Source organism: Rhinatrema bivittatum, chromosome 6 (genome assembly GCF_901001135.1).
Source record: "Rhinatrema bivittatum chromosome 6, aRhiBiv1.1, whole genome shotgun sequence".
Lineage (NCBI taxonomy): Eukaryota > Metazoa > Chordata > Amphibia > Gymnophiona > Rhinatrematidae > Rhinatrema > Rhinatrema bivittatum.
Window position 1 is genome coordinate 180,265,424 of NC_042620.1, and position 22,608 is coordinate 180,288,031.

At 44.3% G+C, this 22,608-nt stretch overlaps 1 protein-coding gene across 5 annotated transcripts in view; it reads left to right on the forward strand.

Moving 5' to 3' along the window:
• The window catches only part of LOC115093864 (aldehyde oxidase-like), a 241,379-nt gene that overhangs the window by 152,373 nt on the left and 66,398 nt on the right, over positions 1–22,608 (forward strand). For all 5 annotated transcript variants that reach the window (XR_003857428.1, XM_029606215.1, XM_029606213.1 and 2 more), the window contains exons 22-23: positions 2,696–2,829; positions 19,604–19,691. Coding sequence is in view for 4 of the 5 variants with exons in the window: in XM_029606215.1 (XP_029462075.1) it covers positions 2,696–2,829; positions 19,604–19,691 (222 nt within the window). In the remaining variant the exon portion in view is untranslated. The remainder of the gene's footprint in view (positions 1–2,695; positions 2,830–19,603; positions 19,692–22,608) is intronic.

A 22,608-nucleotide genomic window follows, 5' to 3' on the forward strand; every position in this document is an offset into this window, starting at 1 on the left:
AGACGACTCAGGAGCACAGGAATGAATTCCACCTGCAGGCCACTCCACACTCAGGAAAGACGTCATCCGAGGGACCAAGTCCTGACAGGATCAGAAGGCTCAGGAGCGCTGAAGACACAGAAGCAGAACACCAAGGAACCAGGAACATAACGAAGCAGGACGTCCAAGGATGAGATATCAGGACACGTGGACGGGGACCTCATGCAATGAAGACATGGCATGACGAGACGACAAGACGAGACGAGGAGCTCCATGAAGAAGACAGAAGACCTGATGGAGCTCTGGCAGGCAGGAGCCTCCAGAGTGAAGTAACTCCGATGCAAGGCAACGAAGAATAGCAGGAACAGCCCTTTTATAAGGCTCAAGCAGGAAATCAGTCCATAGGAGGGGCCCAGGGCATATCCGGCCGAGGGCCCATTAAATTCTGAAGAGAGGCGCGGCCGCGCACCTAGGATGAAGGAAGCAGGGCTGTGCAGGACCGTGGACAGCGGTCCTGCACCGATGCTGCAGACGCAGGGCTGGGCCTGAAGGCAAGCCCCGAAGACGGCAGCGGCTCCAGCCGCTGCAGGAGGCCCCGGAGGCGGCTCCAGCCGCCAGGCAAGACCGGGGCTGCGGCCTCCAGCCGTGAAGAGGTCGTGGACGTTAGGGGCGGCTCCAGCCGCGAAGAGGAGCATGAAGCGCGGCTTCTGGGCCGCAAGAGGAAATAGAATCCGTGGCTCCGGCCGCAGTGAAGAGCAGGCACGAGGGGCAGCCTCCAGGCCATAGGAGCAGGAAAGTCTGCAGCTCTAGCCGCAAGGAAGGCCCGACTACGGCGGCGACAAGCTGCGCCAGGCTCAGCAGAAAAAGGCAGCAGAAGCGAGGTGAGCAGGGCCTGTTTGCGGGGAGTAGCTCCGCAGGCAGGGTTCATAACAGTTTTAAATGAGCTACTTGCTAACTTCATGGAGTGCCCCTGGTCCTTCTATTATTTGAGAGAGTAAATAACCAATTTACATTAACTTGTTCAAGTCCTTTCATGATTTTGTAGACTTCTATCATATCACCCCTCAGTCGTCTCTTCTCCAGCTGAACAGCCCTAACTTCATTAGCTTTTCCTCATAGGTCAGCCATTCCATGCCCCTTATCATTTTGGTCTCCCTTCTCTGCACTTTCTCCAGTGCAGCTATATCCTTTTTGAAATTCAGAGAGACCATCAAAAATTTATCCAGTTTGCTGTGTTGGGAGGTCACTACCAGTTTTAGGAACTTTCATTTGGTCTGGAAACTGCTCCATGCACTTTTTTGAAAGTTATGGTGGTAGTTGTGGTGGTGTTATGAAGGGATGGAGCATCCATATCTGGATGGCTTTTTGATTCAAGCAAAGTCAAACAAAGATTTTCAACAAATGGATCACCAGGGTGGTCCAATTTTTACAGGATCTAGGTTGGGTCATCAATTTCTCGAAGAGCAAGCTGTGTCCCTCACAGATCTTGGAATATCTGGAGGCTCAGTTTGACAAGAGAGAAGGCAAGATATATCTTACAGAAGAAAGAAGGTTAAGGCTTCAGTCTCAGATCAGAGTTCTGTTGTGCATAAGGGTGCCCAGGATCTGGGATTAACAGCAGTTTATAGGATCAATAGTTTCAACCTTGGATCTTATTTTATGGGCGATAGCTCATACAAAGCTACTACAGAGGTCTCTTCACAGAGGTCTCTTCTTTCAGGATGAAATCCTCAGTTGAAGAATTACAAGATCAGATTGCCTCTTCTGGCAGAGGCCAGGCTCAGTCTAACCTGATAGTTTTCAGAAATCAAGTTATGCAAGTGTATGGAGTTAAAGACTCTGTATTGTATAATTGTCACAACTGATGCCAGTTTATGAGACTAGGGGCCTTATCCCAAGGTCAAGCATCTCAGGGCCTTTGGAGTTTGACAGAGGCATCCTGATCTATCAGTCTGTTAGAGACAAGAGTGATCAGAAGAGCACTGTTGGCTTTCCTACCTCTGGTCAGGAGAAGAGCGATGAGAGTTTTGTCAGACAACCTATGGTGGTGAGACACATAAACAGATAGGGAGGGACCTGGAAAGAATAAGAGAAAGAGAGCATGCGTGTGATTAGGAGAGGGAGGGCGTGCAGGAGAGAGAGCATGCATGTAAGAGTGAGAGAGGTGCATATATGACAGAACATGTCTGTTAGAGTGTGTGCCTGTGAGAGAGAGAGGAGCTAGTTTGTTGGTCTCTCCCCCCACAAGTTGCACTACATACAGTGTCTGTCTTGTTGCAGTTTCCTTTTCATTTTTTGTCTGCAGATTTCTATTTATGCTTCATGGTCTCTTTTTTTATTCTGTATTTGGGACCATGGATTTTATAACATGTGCGTGCCGGGTAGCTTTTTTTTTTATGTTTTAAGGGGTGTGTGCATATATATGTAAATTATATTGTATGTGTAACTGGGTACCCATGGGCCAGTATGGAGAAAAATCCTCTGGGCCACTATTTTCCCACAATCCGCCCCTACTGGAGACCTCACAGCAACTCATTCTTCACTATGTCCTCCATCATCTTTGATTTCCACTTATCACAGACTTATGATGTTACCTGAGCTACCCATGAAATATCTCCAATCTGAGAATAAATCTGCATGGGCCAATTGTGCCTCAGTTAAAATATATTACATTATGTAAAATTTCAAACTATAATCTTTGAATTGGACTTTACAGGACCTGATAGCTGCAGTTCTTAACGTTCCTAACAACAGGATTTTTTGCCATGTCAAAAGAGTCGGTGGTGCTTTTGGTGGAAAGATAACAAAAACAGCTCTTTTAGCTGCAATCACAGCTGTAGCAGCAAACAAGTAAGTGATTTTTTTTTAATTAAAAAAAAATATATAAATGAAGCAGGTTGTTGTTGAATCTCTTTTGTATACTAATTTAATTAACCACATAAAAATGTTAGTATTCTATTATAAACAGTTACATAAGTACATAAGGACATGCCATACTGGGTCAGACCAAGGGTCCATCAAGCCCAGCATCCTGTTTCCAACAGTGGCCAATCCAGGCCATAAGAACCTGGCAAGTACCCAAAAACTAAGTCTATTCCATGTTACTGTTAGTAATAGCAGTGGCTATTTTCTAAGTCAACTTAATAGCAGGTAATGGACTTCTCCAAGAACTTCTCCAATCCTTTTTTAAACCCAGCTACACTAACTGCACTAACCACATCCTCTGGCAACAAACTCCAGAGTTTAATTGTGCTTTGAGTAAAAAAGAACTTTCTCAGATTAGTTTTAAATGTGCCACATGCTAACTTCATGGAGTGCCCCCTAGTCTTTCTATTATCCGAAAGAGTAAATAACTGATTCACATCTACCCATTCTAGACCTCTCATGATTTTAAACACCTCTATCATATTTGCAGTTTATTCTACTGCATTGGACTATGAGAGAGAACCCAGACCATAACCGCCCACAGCAGGTTTTCACCTGCCCTTATGCTGTTTACTTTTTGTATCTCCAGACCTGTTCTGCTTCTGTCCTAAATCCTTCCTTTTTTTTAGCTCCTCCCCTCTTCCAGTTGTGCCCATCAGAGGAAATCTTATTCCTTCCTTTGTATGCTCAGAGGTATAGTTCTCTCTGTTTTCTCTAGATCGGAGTTTTCCATCGATAAACAGGGCTGACTTACCCATAAATGTGAGTGACATTATCCAGCAGCACCATAAGAACCCTTCTCTCAAAGCTAGTAGAGTTTTTGCTTTACTGAACGTGTGCAGTGTGCCCGTGCCCCCTCAGTCTTTTTGTGTCTGAGCACTAGCACGGACAAGTACCTCTCTCTATATATTTTTTCTAAGAAATTGTCAAAACTTAATTTTAAAGTTGCCTTGCTGCCTTGGCAGCCAACAGCACTTTTCAGTGTTATACAAACCCCCATTATTCAGTAGCATATCTATCAAGAAAAAAGCCACAATAAGTGGATTTAAAGACTGTATTTGTGGCAGGAAAATGTCCATTACAGATGGATATGACCTCTCCTACCGTTGTCTGGGTCCAGACCACAATTAAGCCAATTGTTACAATTGTGGATGGATGTCCCCGTGAGCACACAGATCCAGCCCTTGGAAAATGGAGGAACTGTGTAAGTCTTGTAAAAGCCGCAGTTGGTCCTCTTCCCAAAGCACAGCCTTGTCCGCCTGGCTGGGAATAGAGTTGAGTACTAGCTCCTCTAAAATATCTGCCCTGTAGGTGGAAAAAGCTGAGTCCTCAGGGTCAAGTAAACATAATTGCCATGTGTCGAAGAAACGGAGACTGTGCTCTGTGGAACCTCTGGAGCATCAGGTCCTAAAAGGCGCAGAGGCTCGAGTGCCCTATGCAAACAAGTACTGTGCTGCCCCACCCCTTGTTCATTCATTGTCTCGGGCCCCCCCCCCCCCAAAAAAAATCCCAGCTCCCTTCAGTGATACCATCTGCCCCCCCCCCCCCCCCCCCCCCCGGGTATTAGGTGCCCTAGATGAACCTTATAGCCTTACACAATGCCCCCCCACCCCCCCCCCCCCCCCCCTTGGCCAGCTCCACACACACAGTAAAGAGTTGTGCATTTATACTAACGTTTTACATGAAAAATATCTAAGTACCATATTCTGAGGTAAAAATATCACATATTTACATGCACTGCTGTGATGCTAATCAGAAATCCTGTAAAAATATACTTGGAACCCATATGGTATTAGGCCTATTATAACGTGTGTTGTGTGTGAGCTTGACCCTCCAAAAGCCCTAAAACGCTAATACACTTCTTATTAGGAGAATACCTCACCTCAGTCACACATGCAGAACATAAGTAGACCCTCACCAAATAGAGAATACAGCACCCATAAAGTAGAAATATAAGGGGTAGATTTTAAAAGGTGCATGTGCGCACACATGGAAGCACCAATTTTATAACATTAGCGCCAGCCTCCGCCCTGCCCCTTTCCACCCCGACCACGCCCCTGGCCTGCCCCCTTTTCTGGGCCCGGCAATTATGCCACGTTAACGACCGATTTAAAATTCGGCCGTTAACGTGGCAAAACCTGAACTGGAAACCTCAAAAAGCCAGCCTCTTTATGCAGTGGAACAATAAAAGCCAGAGCCATCACCATTCCTCAAACATCAAACAATAAAATCAAGAAATAAGATAAATACATAATCATAATTGTAAAGACATGCTAAAAATAATATTCTAAAAACAGATGGCAAATAAAAGACTGAATAATTAAAAACTCACATACAATTTTTTTTTAAATGTCCCAAACACCAATATAATATTTCAAAATAGCAGGCACATTGAATAATAAAACTAGAAAGGATTTTAAAAATTCATGCTCTCCATACCTGAGAACGTTTGATTTCTATTCACCCTGAGATTGTCATGGATTAGTGGGAGTGGGGTGCACAGACTTTCTCTTCTCTTTCTTAGATTTACGCACACACATACAAGCTCATACACACCTATGCTTCTTCTCAGACAAACCCCCGGGCATCTCCAGCTCTTCTTTGGTTGGGATCTGCCAGCAGCCCAGGCCTTCCTCTTCATTTCAGCTGCTTGGCAGTTTGGTATCCAACTTCAGCCCCATTCTCTCTCACTCACACACACACAAGCCAGGCAGCTCCCATTCTTTCTCACACATACAACCCAGACAAGCTCCCATTCACACCCACACACTCCAGGCAAGCTCCCATTCAAATCCGCCCAAATGCCAGGCAGGCTCCCATCCTTCCCAGAAAAGCTCCCATGCATGCATGTGCACACATACACATACACACACACACACACATCCCAGGCAGGCTCCTATTCACACACACATACACCCATCCCAGGCAGGCTCCCATTCACCAACACATACATCCCCATATTAGGCAGCCTCCCATTCACAAACATGTAGGCATCCCAGGCAGCCTCCCATTCACACACGCACCCATTCCAGGCAGCCTCTCATTCACACACATGTAGGCATCCCAGGCAGCCTCCCATTCACTCACACACATGCAAACCAGGCAGGCACGGTCCATGAGTCATTTCTCCTCCACTGCTGCTGCCACCAGCCTGAATCTTCTTCTTTGGAAAGAGTAGCTGTTCTACACCTCCTCCTGCATGCTGGCCCCGCGGTAATTCAACACTTGCGGTGCTAGCACTTCCTGTATTCTCATCTCATACATCACAAGATAAGAATACAGAAAGTACTAGCACCTCGAATGTTGAATTACCATGGGGCCAGCACTTGAGGAGATGCTGAGGATGGAGTTCTTCCGCTGCTGGTAGAATGGAGCCTGCTGGTGGCCGCACGGGCCTCCTGCTTCTTCCACCACCAGTGGGATCGGGCCCACCGGCAGTAGCACGGGCCTCTCCTTGCTCCCAACATCCACAGTTTGCACACTCGGTCATGCCTGGCCTGAGTGCACCAGCACTGTCGATGCCCAATGCATTAATTATTCTTGAAAGAAACACATTATTAATATACAGGCTACAAATCAAATTGAGATGGGGGGAGTCCATAGGAGGCACGCAAAATAAGAAACAATATAAAGAAAATAGCTATAACGTGTATTCTACTCTATTTTACCCTAAGTTATAGGGCTCTCATTAAGGGAAGAGGATGGAAGCAGCCTTTTACGAGAATCAAGAAACAGTTTAATTTGTTCTGGAACAAGAAATATGTAACAATCATTGTTGAGCTTTACAATACATTTACAAGGATATCTTAGTGGAAAAGATGCTCCAAGAGATTGGGTCTCCTGACGTAAAGACAGGAAGCCTTTTCTCCTCTCTTGGGTGGCTTTGGCCAGGTCAGGAAAAATTTGAACGAACTGACCCATGAAATTAACTCCTGTATACTGGAAATAATTATGCATGACCAAGCCTAAGACTTGCTCACAAATAATTGATACCAGCAGTGTTGCTCTTTCAATAATCTCAGTGGTTGAAGATTCCAAGAATTCAGTTAAGTTCCCTAAATCCAAAAGGTGTTGTGCCTCATTCTCTCTTGCTCGTGAAAAAGGTAGAAAATATACTTTATTAAATAAAGGAATGTTTTCTGAAGAAATATATAATATCTCAGACATATACTTCCGGAGAGTAACACATGGCTGTTCACCAACTAGCCTTGGAAAATTTAAAAAACTTAAATTTAAACGTCTTAGACGATTTTCAACAAATTCAACTTTCTTGTTCAGAATCAGATGGTCTTGGACTAATGTTGCTTGCAAATTCTGAACCGACTGCAAGTCAACCTCTAGGTTTTGAATCCTGTTAGTTTGGTCTATTAGATGGGAGTTATGATCCAGGGTTAGAGCGTCCAATTTTGAAGAAATCTGATTAATTTGTAAGGAACATTGCTAAAAAGCAGGGCCTAGCTGAGTCACCAATTCCCACAGAGAGTCCAATGTCACTATGGCCGGTTTGGGGAGGGATGGTAAAGGTATACGCTCTGATAGCAAAGGTGCAACTATTAAAGACTGTGTAGGTAACTTAGAGGTCAAAATAGACTCACCTCTGCTAGGGAGAGCTGCCTGAGTGATAACAGAGTTGTCAGAACAACTCACACTCTCTGCCATAGATGCCATAGTTCCAGCTGCACCCTTCAAGGCAACTCCCTCTACTTCAGCTCCAGGTGTTCCGCTCCTGTGGCTGTGAGTGCCAAGTCCGGAGGAGAGAGGGAGGAATGTGCTGGAGGTAGCCTTTGCTCTGGGGGACTTAAAGATATTTCCCCAGATGAGACGAAGGCTTCTCTTCCGAATCCATCAGCAGTGACCCCATCCCCCAGCCAGGGGTAGAGAGTAGCAAGCTCCATGATGGTATGCTGACCCGGAGGGAGGGGGGGGGGCCGAGGGAAACACCCGTACTCTACCCTTTCATTTTGGAGGCATAGCAACCACAGAAACACCACAAAAGCTGAAGCTGAAGTTGGGCAGCGCGAGAGATGCTACTCACATGCCGCCATCTTGACTCCATCCCTATACGTTCATCTTTTACAGTGAAGTCTTCATTTCTAATGGGACCAGTTACTCAGCCCCTAACATCCAAAGTTCAAATTTCAACAGAAATGAAACAGGAATTGAGTTGGTGGCTGGACACGTCATTCTACAATAAGGAGCATCACTGCAACAAGCTCCTCACCGAGAAATGTTACTAACTGATGCCTTCACAAAGGGTTGGAGAGCCCACATAGGCCCCTTTCAAACTCAAGGGACATGTCCATTCCTAGAGAAACAATTTCAAATCAATTTCCTTGAGTTGACAGTAATAAGATATGCTCTAACAACTTTCACTTGCCTCCTTCAAGGAAAGAGAATTCTCATCCAAACAGACAATCAAGTCGTCATGTTCTATGTGAACAAACTAGGAGGTACAAAATCTTGGACTTTCCAAGAAGCAATAAAAATATGGAAATGGGTATGTAGACATCAAGCTGTACTGCAAGCGACCTACCTACCTGAAATCTCCAGAACGTTGACAGATTGCCTCAGCAGACTCATCCACACAAATAGTCCCTTCAGCAATCCATAGCCAACAGACTGTTCAATCAACCTATATGTGTAAGAACAAAACAGAAAACCAGAAACTTTTGCTCCATTCTTCCCAGCAAACTCAAATTCGCTGAAGATGCTTTTCTGCTCGACTGGAATGCAGATTTTATGATTACTTTTCAACCAAATCATCTAATATCCAGAATGCTAATATCTTACAGTTATGTCAGGCATTTGAAAAAGCACTAAAGATGTGGCTTTTCCAGCAAGCTTTTGAAAAATGAACTGATGAAATGTATTCATTTATTGACATCTTAAAGTGAAGATATATGATTGGTTATGATTATATCAGTGAGGAGTTTTGTTTTCTTCAGGGCAATCATTATTTTTCTCATGTAACATATGGGTAAAATGTATGTATATTTTTATGCTGATTTGTGTTGTTTTATATGTGTATAGAAACTCCTTTGGTTCTCTACCAGTTAAGGGATAAACCAAATCTTTTGTGGGATGAAACAATATAATAGCTCCCCAATGTGGGAGAGAGTATTTAGAAAGTTCCTCTAGTATAAAAAGCCAGAACACAATTTTCTAGGTGCGAATTTTGTTTCCTTTTCCAGGGGCAACGTATCATGTCTGTCCCCTGAATTTTATTTGTGTAAGTCTTACATGAAACTTATTTTGGATATGGGGGTTTCTTTCCACCCTCCCTATTCCTTTTTTATATTTTTGGTGCTGATTTCTTTAAATTCTGAGTACCCATTAACTAGAGACTCAGTTATGGTTTTCTTTCCTGCTCTAACATCAATGGGAGAGATTTCCTTCATTGAAGAGGAGCCCAAGATCATTGGGATCTTTGGAGAGGGAGGACCTTCATCCATACTGAGGAGAGAAGGGAGAGGAAAGGAGTCACCTCGAACCCCTACCAGTTTCATTTGTATCTATTGGAGATCTTGGGAGAAGAGGAATTTAGCTTGTACCATTCAGGAACTATGAGGAGACTGAGGAGTGTAAGAAAACTACTGAAGAGATATGAGATAAATGACTGTGTATTTGAAGAGACATCTAAAACTGGATGTCATCTTTAATAGTTCCCTACACTGAGAGAGAAGCTTTAAACTTGCCTTAAGCCAGTGGGATGGAAGAAACATCAGATTAAAGATTGAATCAATTGGCTTTACCATCTTATACTTTAAACAAAATTTTAAGAAGTCACAAATTTATTTAGAAATAAACAGCTATAAAGACTATTTTTATCAATTCATAAAATCTCAGTATTTTGGAAACCAAGTCAGCTTTCAGTGTGCTTATTACTGCATAGCGACTGTCAGGGAGACAGCCCTCTGGCCACTCTGGGAGCCCTTTTGGACTACTTTTGGCAATATGGACCCCTGTGGAAGAAATAGCGGAATGTGCTGCATGGGCGAACCTGTGTAGCTACCTGACCACTGGAAGAAGTGCCTAGGAGGAACCAATGAGCACATCATCTATACTGGCTGTCGATCCCGCAAGTTGAACCCTTGGTATGGACAGTCGGCAGGACTTAGGCAATTCTCAGCACATAGCAGAATAGAGAGTCCAGATCTGAGTGCAGGTCAGGGCAGGCGGCAAGCAGTGGGGTCCAGAAGGTGGTCAAAGGTCATGGCAGACAGTAGGCAAGCGGAATCCAGAAGATAGTCCACGGTCATAGCTGGCAGTAAGCAAACAGAAGTCAGGTCCAGAACCAGAAACAAAACCAAGAAGACAGCCAAGAGGAGCCAATAGACAAAGGGCAGGGACCAGGAGCTGGAAGGCACAACCACAAGGACTGGAACATAGAGACAGGGCTGAGAAGACAGAAGCAGAAGACACAAACTAGCATCATACACTGAGGAGCAGGCTACTCAGGAGACCTATTGCCGAGGTGCTGGCTGGTTGCAAGAGGCTTCTTTATATACCCCTGAAGGATGTGACATCATCAGCCAGTGCCACAGGAAGTCCCAGCTGGGGGACCTATAAAGGCCATCCAGGTTTGCAGGAAGTTCTGTGACGGGTCCTTGGAACAGCATGCTGCCAGAGGCTATGTCGGAGTTGCTTCGAATCAGAGATGACGGGCTTATCATGGGGAGGCAGCTGGAGTCTAATGTTACGACTGTGGCTGCCTGACGTCTCCACTCCTCCCTCCTTACCTCTCTGGCGACTCCTCCCGCGGTTGACGGACATTTGGCTGCCGCAGCGTCTGCCTGCCATCCACTCCGGTGTCCCCGGACTGGCTTGGGCACTGCCTCCCGTCGTGCTGTTCGGTTGCCTTAGGTCGCACGCACCACATGGCCCTGCTTCAAGTACCTTCAGTGGCGTGAACCTCAGGGGCGTCCCCCTGTGATGACATCATGCATCCAGGATACAAAAGGCCTACGCGATTGCTAGCTAATCGAGTTAGCAAAGGTTTCCTATCGGATGGGATTCGCTCTCTGTACCTTGCAACTCTGCCTCCTTTGGATCTACTCTATTTGGGGTACCCGCTCCTCGGGGACCTCTCTCTCTTTCTTATCTTTCAGGTCGCAGTCTGGAACCGGTACTCGCTCCTCGAGGGCCCATGTTCCTGGACTCGCTATTTGGACTCCACTTCTGCCAGGAAGACACCGCTGCCTATAACATCTGTGAGTTACCATCTCTATCTCTCAGAGCTATTCCCTGGAACCAGGTACTCGCCCCTCGAAGGCCTGCATTTACTCCAGCTCCTGTGCTCCTCACTGAGAGACCACTGCGTGAGTACATTATCAACGAGGTTCTATTCCTGAACTCTGCATATCCTGCTACTACTCACAATAGGACGTGTCTATCCTCTCTCACCAATTGAGAACAAGGCAATGTCCGAATACATTGAATAGAACCTTCAGAAGGGGTTTATCAGACCATCGAAGTCTCCAGCCGGCGCAGGCTTACCTCTCTGGCGACTCCTCCCGCAGTTGACGGATGTTTGGCTGCCGCGGCATCTGCCTGCCGCCCTCTCCGGCATCCCCGGACCGGTTTGGGCACTGCCTCCTGCCATGCTGTTCAGCAGCTTTAGGGCACGCGTACTGCGCGGCCCTGCTTCAAGTATCTTCAGTGGTGCAAACCTCAGGTGCGTCCCCCTGTGATGACATCATGCATCCAGGATACAAAAGGCCTACGCGATTGCTAGCTAATCGAGTTAACAAAGGTTTTCTATTGGACGCGATTCGCTCTACGTACCTTGGAACTCTGCCTCCTTTGGACCTACTCTATTTGGGGTACCCGCTCCTCAGGGGCCTCTCTCTCTTTCTTATCTTTCAGGTCGCAGTCTGGAACCGGTATTCGCTCCTCAAGGGCCCATGTTCCTGAACTCGCTACTTGGACTCCACTTCTGCCAGGAAGACACTGCTGCCTATAACATCTGTGAGTTACCATCTCTATCTCTCAGAGCTATTCCCTGGAACCAGATACTCGCTCCTCGAGGGCCTGCCTTTACTCCAGCTCCTGTGCTCCTCACTGAGAGACCACTGTGTGAGTACATTATCAACGAGGTTCTAATCCTGAACTCTGCATATCCTGCTACTACTCACAATATCAGTTCTCTCTATTACAGCACAGCCATTGTGGGATCGCTGTTCTAGAGCCTGAGGGACTACAAGCCCAACCAGGCTACTTTCCAGCTCCCTACTGCCACCTCTGGTGGTTCACCAATCCTGTATAATAAAAGAACTAGTGTGTGTGCGTCTCCTACGCTGAACCTGACCTGTGGCCCCTCACGGGACTCCCCCCCCCCCCCCATGGGCGTGGTCATCTGCCACAGGTCCAGGGATCCACCGAAAACCCTTACAAATAATAACACCTAACAGTGACTCTAATACTTATTGGTGCAGTTATATTCATTACTGTATATCCTAATGTTGAACTGGGACTTGCATGTTTGCAATGTTAAGGAGTTTGAAAGTTATCATTCCCCCCATTCAGGGAATCCTGGTTAATAACATATTGGACTTAAAAGAGAAGTTTACTATTAGGGACCATTTTCCATTCGAGATATGGCCTTTGGGACCTTATATCTACAATTCCAGGGTTACATATGTGTTTATAATTTATGTATGTTTTAATTTTGTAAACTGCCACAATCGTGGGAGTATGCTGTCAATAATTTTAAATAAAATAAATAAACAGTGCAAAATGTACTGAAGGTCTGGGCCCTTGTGATCCTTATAGCTACAGTTTGGCCCAGATGAGTCTGGTTTATGGATCTAGAACAGCTCTTCAATCATCCTCCGATACCTCTTAGATCAGATCCATACTTAATAACTTAAGAAGAGGGACATCTGTTTCATCCAAATCTTCCCTCCTTCAGCTTGACATCTTGGATGTTGAACGCTCAATGATAAGACTTGTTCTTATCTAAAGCAGTGGAGGACTGTAGCAGCATGAGCAGTCGGTGACTGGCCAGAGAACAGACTCAGACTATTCTGGCTGTTTTCTCATAAGCTTTTTATAAATTACAGAAAAATGTAACAAAAAGCAACCTACTTACCTTAGCAGTTCAAAAAACAAAAGACAGCAGTATTGGCCTTTCCTAGGCTCCTCCTCTTCCCTGGGGCTCCTCTCATGCCTCCTGGGATTGGCTAGTTATTGTACAAGAGTCAGAGAAGGAAGGAGGGACTTGCTTCCTTCCACAGGGGTTTTTTAAGTGGGGATTTTTGTTCAAACTGTAAAAAAGTGAAACCCAACTATGGGCTGGAATAATGAGCTCCATGATCCAGATTCGGCCCATGGAACATAGTTTGGGGACCCTTGCTCTAGATGGAATGTAAACTCCATAACAATATTTAATTAGCTAAAAGGCCATCACTTAAAACCTTTCATACATGTGATCTGAATCTAGTGGGCGAGTTCCAAATCTCTTCATGGTTACTGGGTTCTTTGTAGAACTAGTTGTGCACTGGACAACCCTATTAATATTATGGCTTACAAAAGTAACCCAGGAGTTACTGACTTCTTCTAACAAACCCAGAGTAGCTGGGAACCTTCAGCTTATTCAAATTCAAACCCTGGAAATGAGTTCAGTCCAATGCACGTAGTAGTCGTTCCATTTCACCATTCATTTGAAAACACAACTGAGATTACTTATACTCCAAGCCTCAGGCTTTACAATGTAAAGTCCACAACAAGAAGCATCACATCTCAGTGACAATTAAATCTCTTCACACTTAAAATTAATGTTATGGAAAATCAAGTAGAGTTTATGCTCATAAATAAATACACCACGAAATTCAAATTTTACTTTCCTGTAACTCCATATCCCTCCTTGGAGCTTCTAAGAATAGATGGCTATTGGCCTAGGAGTAGAGTGTTGAATGCACTCCTTCCATAGGGAAAAAGTTGATCAACTTGATTCTATACCAGCAGTTAGTGCAAAACGACTCACTGCAAACAGTCAGCAGAGGGGAAAAAAGTTACCCACTGCAAGTCTCATCCTTTAAGCCCACAAGGTGTCACTGGTGACATTACCAATTCTTAAAGGTCCAGGATTCTTATTCAGTGCCAGTAGCTTTAATATAAAGGCCCAAGGGACACAGTTTTGGGACAAGGATCACATAAATCATAAAATAAAAGCAAGGTACATAAGTGAATATACCATCAATATACTGAAATTGAAATTTTGAATGAGTTAAAATATAAGTTCTGACCTGGCCATGTTTTGGCATATATACCAATTTCAGGGGAATTACTTTAAAAAGAATAAATTAAAAAAACTTCTTTTGGAAGCAGTATCAATGCATAATGAAAAATTTCACCCATATGTCTTTTTTAAATTTACATCCATGAAATCAATATGGGTCTTGTTTTGTTCAAGATCAAGTGACAGAGATGTGTCCAAGTTGTAAACACTTCTTACGGACACATCTTGTGTCTGCTAAAAAAAAACCCCCAACAACTCCAAAACTGAATGTCAGCAGTGTCACCATCTTTGGAACACCTGGACCCAAATGGTCAAAAAGTATGACATGATCAAAATAAACCATAATATGTATCTGGAACAAATGTACAAGAATTCCATTTCCATAAAAACCCTTTTAGTGAGATTATTGATAAATGAATAATTTTAAAAAAAAACCCACCTCACAATCGCTCCTTGAAGCATCTAAACCAAGAAAATACATATCTACAAAAGCTTCTTCTAAATCAATGTTTAATTAAATACAAAATGGGCAAAAAAATAATAAAAATGTAGACACCAACTGGGTTAAACAGTATAGTACAGCCATTACTAACAAAATTAATCCTCAACATGTGAAATAATAAACTATGAACAAATTTATAAATATTATGGGATAGATGGTGTCCTGATCGGGTGCACGGAAGAGAGCTGCTCTAACTTGTATTCAATTTCCTAACAATGCCTCCGAAAAGAAAGGGTAAGGTGAGGGTTTTTCCCTCTATACCTACCCAGCTTACAGAGCAAGCTCTAATAACGTCCTTCCTCGCCCAGGGAGCTGTACAAATCGAGGCGGCGAATCCCGCTGTGAAAACGCCGGGAGGAGAGGCGATTTCACCTGGGACCGAGGTTTCCCTCAGCCCCCCCCGACATACGTCCACCGGCAGCCAGAGGAACTTCGACCCCGGACGCTCAGCAACCGACGCGGACCGATGAGGTCACAGCTGAAGGAGTGCTGGGAGAAGCGACGGAGAGCTTCGAAGAATCAGGAAGTGGAGAAAATTCAGCGAGGGGAGAGATTTCAGCCCAAGCTGAATCTGCAATGCCACCTGCAATCTCCGAATCGACCCTCACAACAACTAGGACACCTGAACCCCTGATAAGGCCAATGGTCGTTACCCTTGAAAATTTATGGGAACTCTCTGCGGGGTTAACACTGGCGGTACGAGACTGTAATGCTAAATTGGATACTTTTGCTTCTCAAATCAATACTAAAATTCTGGTTCAGGATAATACCTTGATACAGCTTCAGACTACGGTGGGAAAAGTAGACACTGAAATTTCAAAAATTAAAGAATTTAATATGGCTACCATCCAAGATAGAGCGGCCCTCTCTAGAAGACTAGAACTGTTGGAAAACTGGAATCGTCGTCTAAATCTAAGACTTATTAATTTTCCTAGAGTCATGGGGGAAATGCCTATTTCTACTTTAAAAAGATATTTTGCCGAGGTTCTCTTATTACCTGAAAATCAATTTCCTTTAATAAATAAAGCATATTTCCTATTACAGAACCGTTCAAATCAACAGGCAGTACCCCCCATGGACTTGCAGAACCTCACAGACTTTCTTGAATCTTCTGCCATTGAGATCATAGATTTTTCGACCTTATTAGTTTCCTTAATAATGGAACAAGATGTTAGTAGGTTAATGATTGCATATTTCAAGAATTTAAACACACTGTTTCATGGCAAGAAGGTTCGAATGTTTCCGGATATTTCTAAGATAACCCAGGAACGACGGAAAGACTTCTTGAGTATGAGGCAGGATGTGATTTCCTTAGGGGCTACTTTCCTGCTTAGATATCCTTGCAAATGCATTATAAAAAAAGAAGCAAATACTTTCATTTTTTTTTCCCCAGAACAGCTAAGGCTATATTTAGATTCTCACACCCCCTCAGGGAGCACTGTATTTTCAGGGGAATAAAGGAGAAACAGCCCCCATTTCAGGTTAAGTCCTATTAAATTTATGAGGTATTATTTCCTAATGTACTCCTTGAAAGTTGTCCTCCTCAACCATATATAAAATGAGATTTGGTTACTACATTAGAAATTTAATTTTTGGGTATTGAATTATAGTTGTGATATGATTTCATGTTAATGTAAAGTAACATGTTTCCTTTACACTTTATGATACATTGTATTATAAAAATGAATAAATAAAGAATTAAAAAAAAAAATATTATGGGATAATGACATAGATTAGAAACCAATGTGGTAACCGAGTCAGGAGAAATCCTTAAATGTCACAGAATTTCTTGAGCATTCAGATTCAGATGTAGTTCAGTCTTCCACACTGATTGTTACACTTATGTTAGAATGTGACAGAGAATGGATCTTTAAAAAATTCTTTGCAAATAGAACTAAAGAATTTATGGGATGTAAAGTACAGCTTTTTCCTGATTTAGCACCAACAAGTCAAAAACGTAGAAAACAATTTCTTCAATTAAAACCCCAAATCCTTCAAATGGGAATGTACTTTATACTGAAATACCCCCCTGTACGTGCGTGATAAAAACATGAAGGTGATACCTATGTATTCTTACAGCCGGAGCAAGTAGTTCAGTTTATGGAGAATAGAATGCAACCCACCAATAGCTCCACCCCTAGGCCCACATAATATAGTTCTGGGGTTGAGAAGTCAACTCTCATTCAGATTTTATCCCCGGATTAGCAGAGAAATAAATGTTGATTACTAGTTAATTGGAATTGTGTACTTTGGACCCAGTTAGTGGGCTAAATAACAGGTATTCTGTAGACTGTAAATTATATGGTGTATGTGGTTTAAAACATATTAAGTATTTTGTTTTCTTCTTGGTAAAAATGTTGGAAAATGTATAATTGGTTAAAAGAACCTTGATGATGTATACCTGTCTAAGGATTCAAGAAATATTATTACTTGAATTGTTAATTGTAAAATCTTATAAATAAAAAAATTAAAAAAAAAAGAAAAAAGAAACCAATGTGGTGAGAAGCTTTAACATCACCAAAATACAGTTTGAAAACAGGAAACCTACGTGTAAACAAAGGAAATACATAGAGGAATGGAAAGCCAAGTTTGCAAAAGCCTTAAGGATCCATAGAATCAGACCTGTGAACTCATCAAACGAGATGATCCATATGGATCTAGGATTTGCCATCAATGGTGGAGCATTAACATTATGCATACCAGAATGTAGCGGTATTAGCATAGTGAAAATATAGCCCCCTTCTTTGGTTCATGGTGAAGAGGAGTCTTTATTCAAAGATTGCTTTCAGAGGTCAATATTAATGGCACCGCTGAATATATGGTGCTAGTTGGCCGGATAAGTTTATCTGGCTAACTAGCTCAGCTACATGGCAGCTGAATATGGACCTTCCAGTATTTTCCAGTCTTTTATTCCTCAAAAGTCATTAATCATATCACTGACCCTAATAAACCTTTAATACAGGCCAGGGCTGGTGCAAGGGTAGTAGGCGCCCTAGACGAATCTTCTGTCTTGCACCCGCCCTGGTTGCGCCGTGTTCCCCCCCCCCCCCCCCCCCCCCGGCCCGGTCACCGCCTCCTACCTGCTTCGTTGTGCTTCTCAGGACTCATGGCCTGACAAATGTGTACTCCTCTTTGCTGCAAGTGGAACGCTCATGGCACCACATGACTGTTCTTCAGTGCGTTGCCCCCAACCGGTTGGCACCATAGGTGACAACCTAGTTTTGCCTAATGGACACGTCGGCCCTGATATAGGCTCTCCATTTGGCTGGCAGCTGGTTGCCATTGGCCAATAAAGCTGGTTCAGGAGAAGCTCAGAGAGACATAGGGCTCTGTGTCATTTAATAGCAAACTGGAATGGAAACCTTTATTTAGTGATAATTTTCCACATCAAATTTTGATCACATTGAAGTTATTCTGCATTAATACTGTAAAGACACCACAAGTTGGGTGGTAAAGGAGTTTATACTAATGAATAATCCTGAAAATGTTTTCCACATTGTTTCAAAGAATTATCTGGGTATCAAACACTTTGAAAACTTCTACTTACAGCAGTGTAAATTCTGTGCTGATGCAGTAATATTGTATTCCAGTATAATCTTGCAAACTGTATATCACTCAGCACTAAATTTATTTACTTATTTAAAATTTTATAGACTGCACAACTCAGCCAAAGCCACAAAGGTGGGTTACAGGAAGTACAAACATAATATTAAAAATACAGAATATACATCCCTAACATTAAAATTACAGGAAATACCCTCATAACTTTAAAAATAAACAAATAATAAACACATAATAGGCAGCCAAGTTTGACTCAATTTGGTAGTCATCATATCCTGTTATTACATACCCCTTTATAAACACGTCCCTCAACTGACACTTTCAGAATCTTCTGGGAACTGAAAACTTTTTATCAATTTATGAAACTTAACATAATTAATCTCTGCTCTGCTAGTGATTGGCAATGTGCTCCAGAGCTCAGGAGATAAATGAAGACTTCCAATGCAGTGAACAAGGACAAGATCCTCATATAGAACTCCCGGTCTTTTCTTCTTCATTAAGTCCTCCTATCTCCTTAATGCAGACATTGTAACCAGGGCCACTGTTATGCACTCCTGCTTGTGGCGCCAAACCGAGAGGGTAAGAAGATAGAGGAAAGCAGGGCGAGCAACACACTGCCTGCTCCCTTCTCTGGCCCCCCCCAAGAAGATTCTGGACATGCGCACATGTTCCTCAGGTTGGCCAATAGTGGATCAGCCTACCCCAGTGTAGGATTGGGAGCCAAGCAACCAGCCAATGGGAGGGAGGAACAAACAACAACCCTTGCTTGGAGCAGCATGCTAATCGGCAATCGGCATTAGTTCTGTCTGTAGCAATGTTCTGTGGTAAAGGGTTGAGCCTGTGTACCATTTGTGGCACACCCAATTGTGACAGACTCCCTCTGCAGGTAGGAAATAATAACTACAGGTGATGATGTATAATAACTTATACAGCTTAACAAATAAAAGTGCTTCTTGTTAGCTGACTAGTAGAGTTACTGCCTCCAGCTTAGAAGGTTTCTGGTTCTACTAAGGCTTTTTTTTTTTTTTCTCATTTTGTGTCTGTGGGGAAAACAGCTTAGTAAGTCAGGCCCATAGTGTTGCCCATAAATCCAGCTAGTAGTTATTGCCACAAGAGAAACATCTAGCTCCTGGAGGCTGTGACTGCTGTCTTTTGAGTGCTGTTCGCCATATCTGCTCTAAAGATCCAGAACCAAACTGGAGAGTGGAATGCTAATTGGCTGTTTGACAGCATTTTTTTTTCTTATTTAGTCAGTTTTCTTACCAGTCTTTCCTGGGCGCTCACAATGAGCTGTGGTCTAAACGTTAAATACAATAAGGGTACTTGACAACATATGGTGTTGCCAGGGAGCCCTGAGGAGTTAACTTTGATAAAACCCAGGAGTCTTCTTTCCTCAGGACTGGTTGCGCGGTTCGCTGTGTTCTGGAGCGCGGAGACGACATGCTCATAACTGGAGGCAGACACCCATTCCTCGGCAAATATAAAGTGAGTGTGGGAAGGAAAAAGGTCGGAAAGATGAATGTATGCTGGACAGGTTGCATAAAGAAATGGTTGCCATGCTCATTGTAAGTGAAACACACTGCTGAGTGCTGTGAGTGGGAGCCCTGGCTTTGCTGTAGTGTAGACGCTCTCTTGCTTTATTTAGCAAAGCCTGTGAGCTTCTACAGTGGCTTACAGATCCTTGCTGTGTAAATGGTCAGTTCTGTTTACCTTAAGTAACAGTTAGAGGCAGCTTGCATTATTTCTGAACGCAGAGGTGCAGGTGTTGGAGGAAATGAGTTGTCTCTATTTTCCCACGCAGGTATCTTGAGCTTTGTAGCAGGCTCTTAACAGTGATGTGACTTTAGATAACACAATTCGGAGCAAGATTTTGTTTTATAGGTACACTGGTTGATATAGGTACACTATAGTTGATAGAGATGTGAATCGTGTGATCGATCGTCTTAACGATCGATTTCGGCTGGGAGGGGGAGGGAATCGGATTGTCGCAGTTTGGGTTTTTTAAATATCGTGTAAATCGTGTAAATCGAGAACTGGCACACTAAAACATCCCTAAAACCCACCCCCACCCTCCCGAACCCCCCCCCAAAATGCTTTAAATTACCTGGGGTCCAGCGGGGAGGGCGGGGAAACCGGCACACTAAAACAACCCTAAAACCCCCCCAAAATGCCTTAAATTACCTGGGGTCCAGAGGAAGGGTCCCGGTGTGATCTTTTACTCTCGGACCTCCGGTGCGTTGTAGAAATGGCGCCGGCGCTACCTTTGCCTTGTCATATGACAGGTCAAAGGTCGCACCGGCGCCATTTTGTTTTTTGTCCCCCGATGTCAGGAGCGTAGGAGATCGCTCCCGGACCCCCGCTGGACCCCCAGGGACTTTTGGCCAGCTTGGGGGGGCCTCCTGACCCCCACAAGACTTGCCAAAAGTCCGGCGGGGGTCCGGAACGATCTCCTGCAGTCGAATCGTGTTGCCGTACGGCCGGCGCCATTTTGCGCAAAATGGCGCCGGCCATACGGAAAAACGATTTGCGTGCAGGAAGTCGTTCCCGGACCCCCGCTGGACTTTTGGCAAGTCTTGTGGGGGTCAGGAGGCCCCCCCAAGCTGGCCAAAAGTCCCTGGGGGTCCAGCGGGGGTCCAGGAGCGATCTCCTACGCTCCTGACGTCGGGGGACAAAAAACAAAATGGCGCCGGTGCGATCTTTGACCTGTCATATGACAAGGCAAAGGTAGCGCCGGCGCCATTTCTACAACGCACCGGAGGTCCGAGAGTAAAAGATCACACCGGGACCCTTCCTCTGGACCCCAGGTAATTTAAGGCATTTTGGGGGTTTCGGGAGGGTGGGGGATTTATTTTAAAGGGTCGGGGTGGGTTTTAGGGTTGTTTTAGTGTGCCGGTTTTCCCGCCCTCCCCCTTCCCCTCCCCCTTCCCCCGATTTACGATTTTTTGACGATAAATCGGGGGAATTGTTATTATATCGCGGCTCTAACTATTTTTGACGATTTAAAATATATCGGACGATATTTTAAATCGTCAAAAAACGATTCACATCCCTAAATAGCTCTGAATTATTTTGTAGTTTTATAGCTATCTATTGCAAGTACCAATGTTCATCTTTTGAGAACAATGAAATCAAATTGACAATGCTAACTTGTGAAGCAAAACTCATTTATTTATTTATTTATATTCCGCTTTTCAGCATTTCAAAGCGGATTACATTCAGGTACTGTAGTTATTTCTCTGTCCCCAGAGGGCTCATAATCTGTTTTGTACCTATAAAACAAAATCACAGTTGTTATCTGTCATGCTCCCATAAAATGAGTCTGGCGTCAGAAAATCTTTTGCTGACTAATCAGCTTTTGAACTAGTTTCCAAGCAACCAGGCAACCACATTGCCAGCCAAGCTGTGCAAAACCCCATTTTTGTTTTTGAGTTGCCGAAAGGACCTTCTTCCCCCACAAACAGAGGAACTAAGGCTGGGGAGGTCTGCTGGGGCTGCAGGAGGGAAGCTGGGGAGGCTCTCAACCCGTTCGGCTGAGAGAAGGGAATGAGCTGCTAAGGAAGGAAATTGAGACAAGTGGGGGGGGGGGGGGGAAATATTAGGGATGTGCAGCAGGGACGGATTCGTCCCATTCGGTATTCATATTCATCGGGACCCAAATCCATTGCATCTGTTCTCGGGGGATCCCGATCTCTTTATTAGTTACATATGTATTTGTTTCCCAAAATAAATCCCATCCCAACCCTTTAAATTTAATTTACTACAACCCCCCACCCTCCTGACCCCCCCAAGACTTGCCAAAAGTCCCTGGTGGTCCAGCGGGGGTCCTGGAGCGATCTCCTGCACTCAGGCTGTCGGCTGCTGGTATTCAAAGTGATGCGGATAGCCTTTGCCCTTACTATGTCACAGGGGCTACCGATGCCATTGGTCGGCCCCTGTCACATGGCAGGAGAAATGTACGGCTGGCGCCATTTTGTGCTCCTACCATGTGACAGGGGCCGACCAATGGCACTGGTAGCCCCTATGACAAAGTAAGAGCAAAGGCTATCGGTGCCATTTTGAATACCTGCAGCCGACGGCCCAATTGCAGGAGATCGCTCCAGGACCCCCGCTGGTCCACCAGGGACTTTTGCCAAGTCTTGGGGAGGTCAGGAGTCCCTGGTGGTCCAGCAGGGGTCCTGGAGCGATCTCCTGCAATTGGGCCGTTGGCTGGCAGTATTCAAAATGGCACCGATAGCCTTTGCTCTTACTTTGTCATAGGGGCTACCAGTGCCATTGGTCGGCCCCTGTCACATGGTAGGAGCACAAAATGGCGCCAGCCGTACATTTCTCCTGCCATGTGACAGGGGCCAACCAATGGCATCGGTAGGCCCTGTGACATAGTAAGGGCAAAGGCTATCCGCAC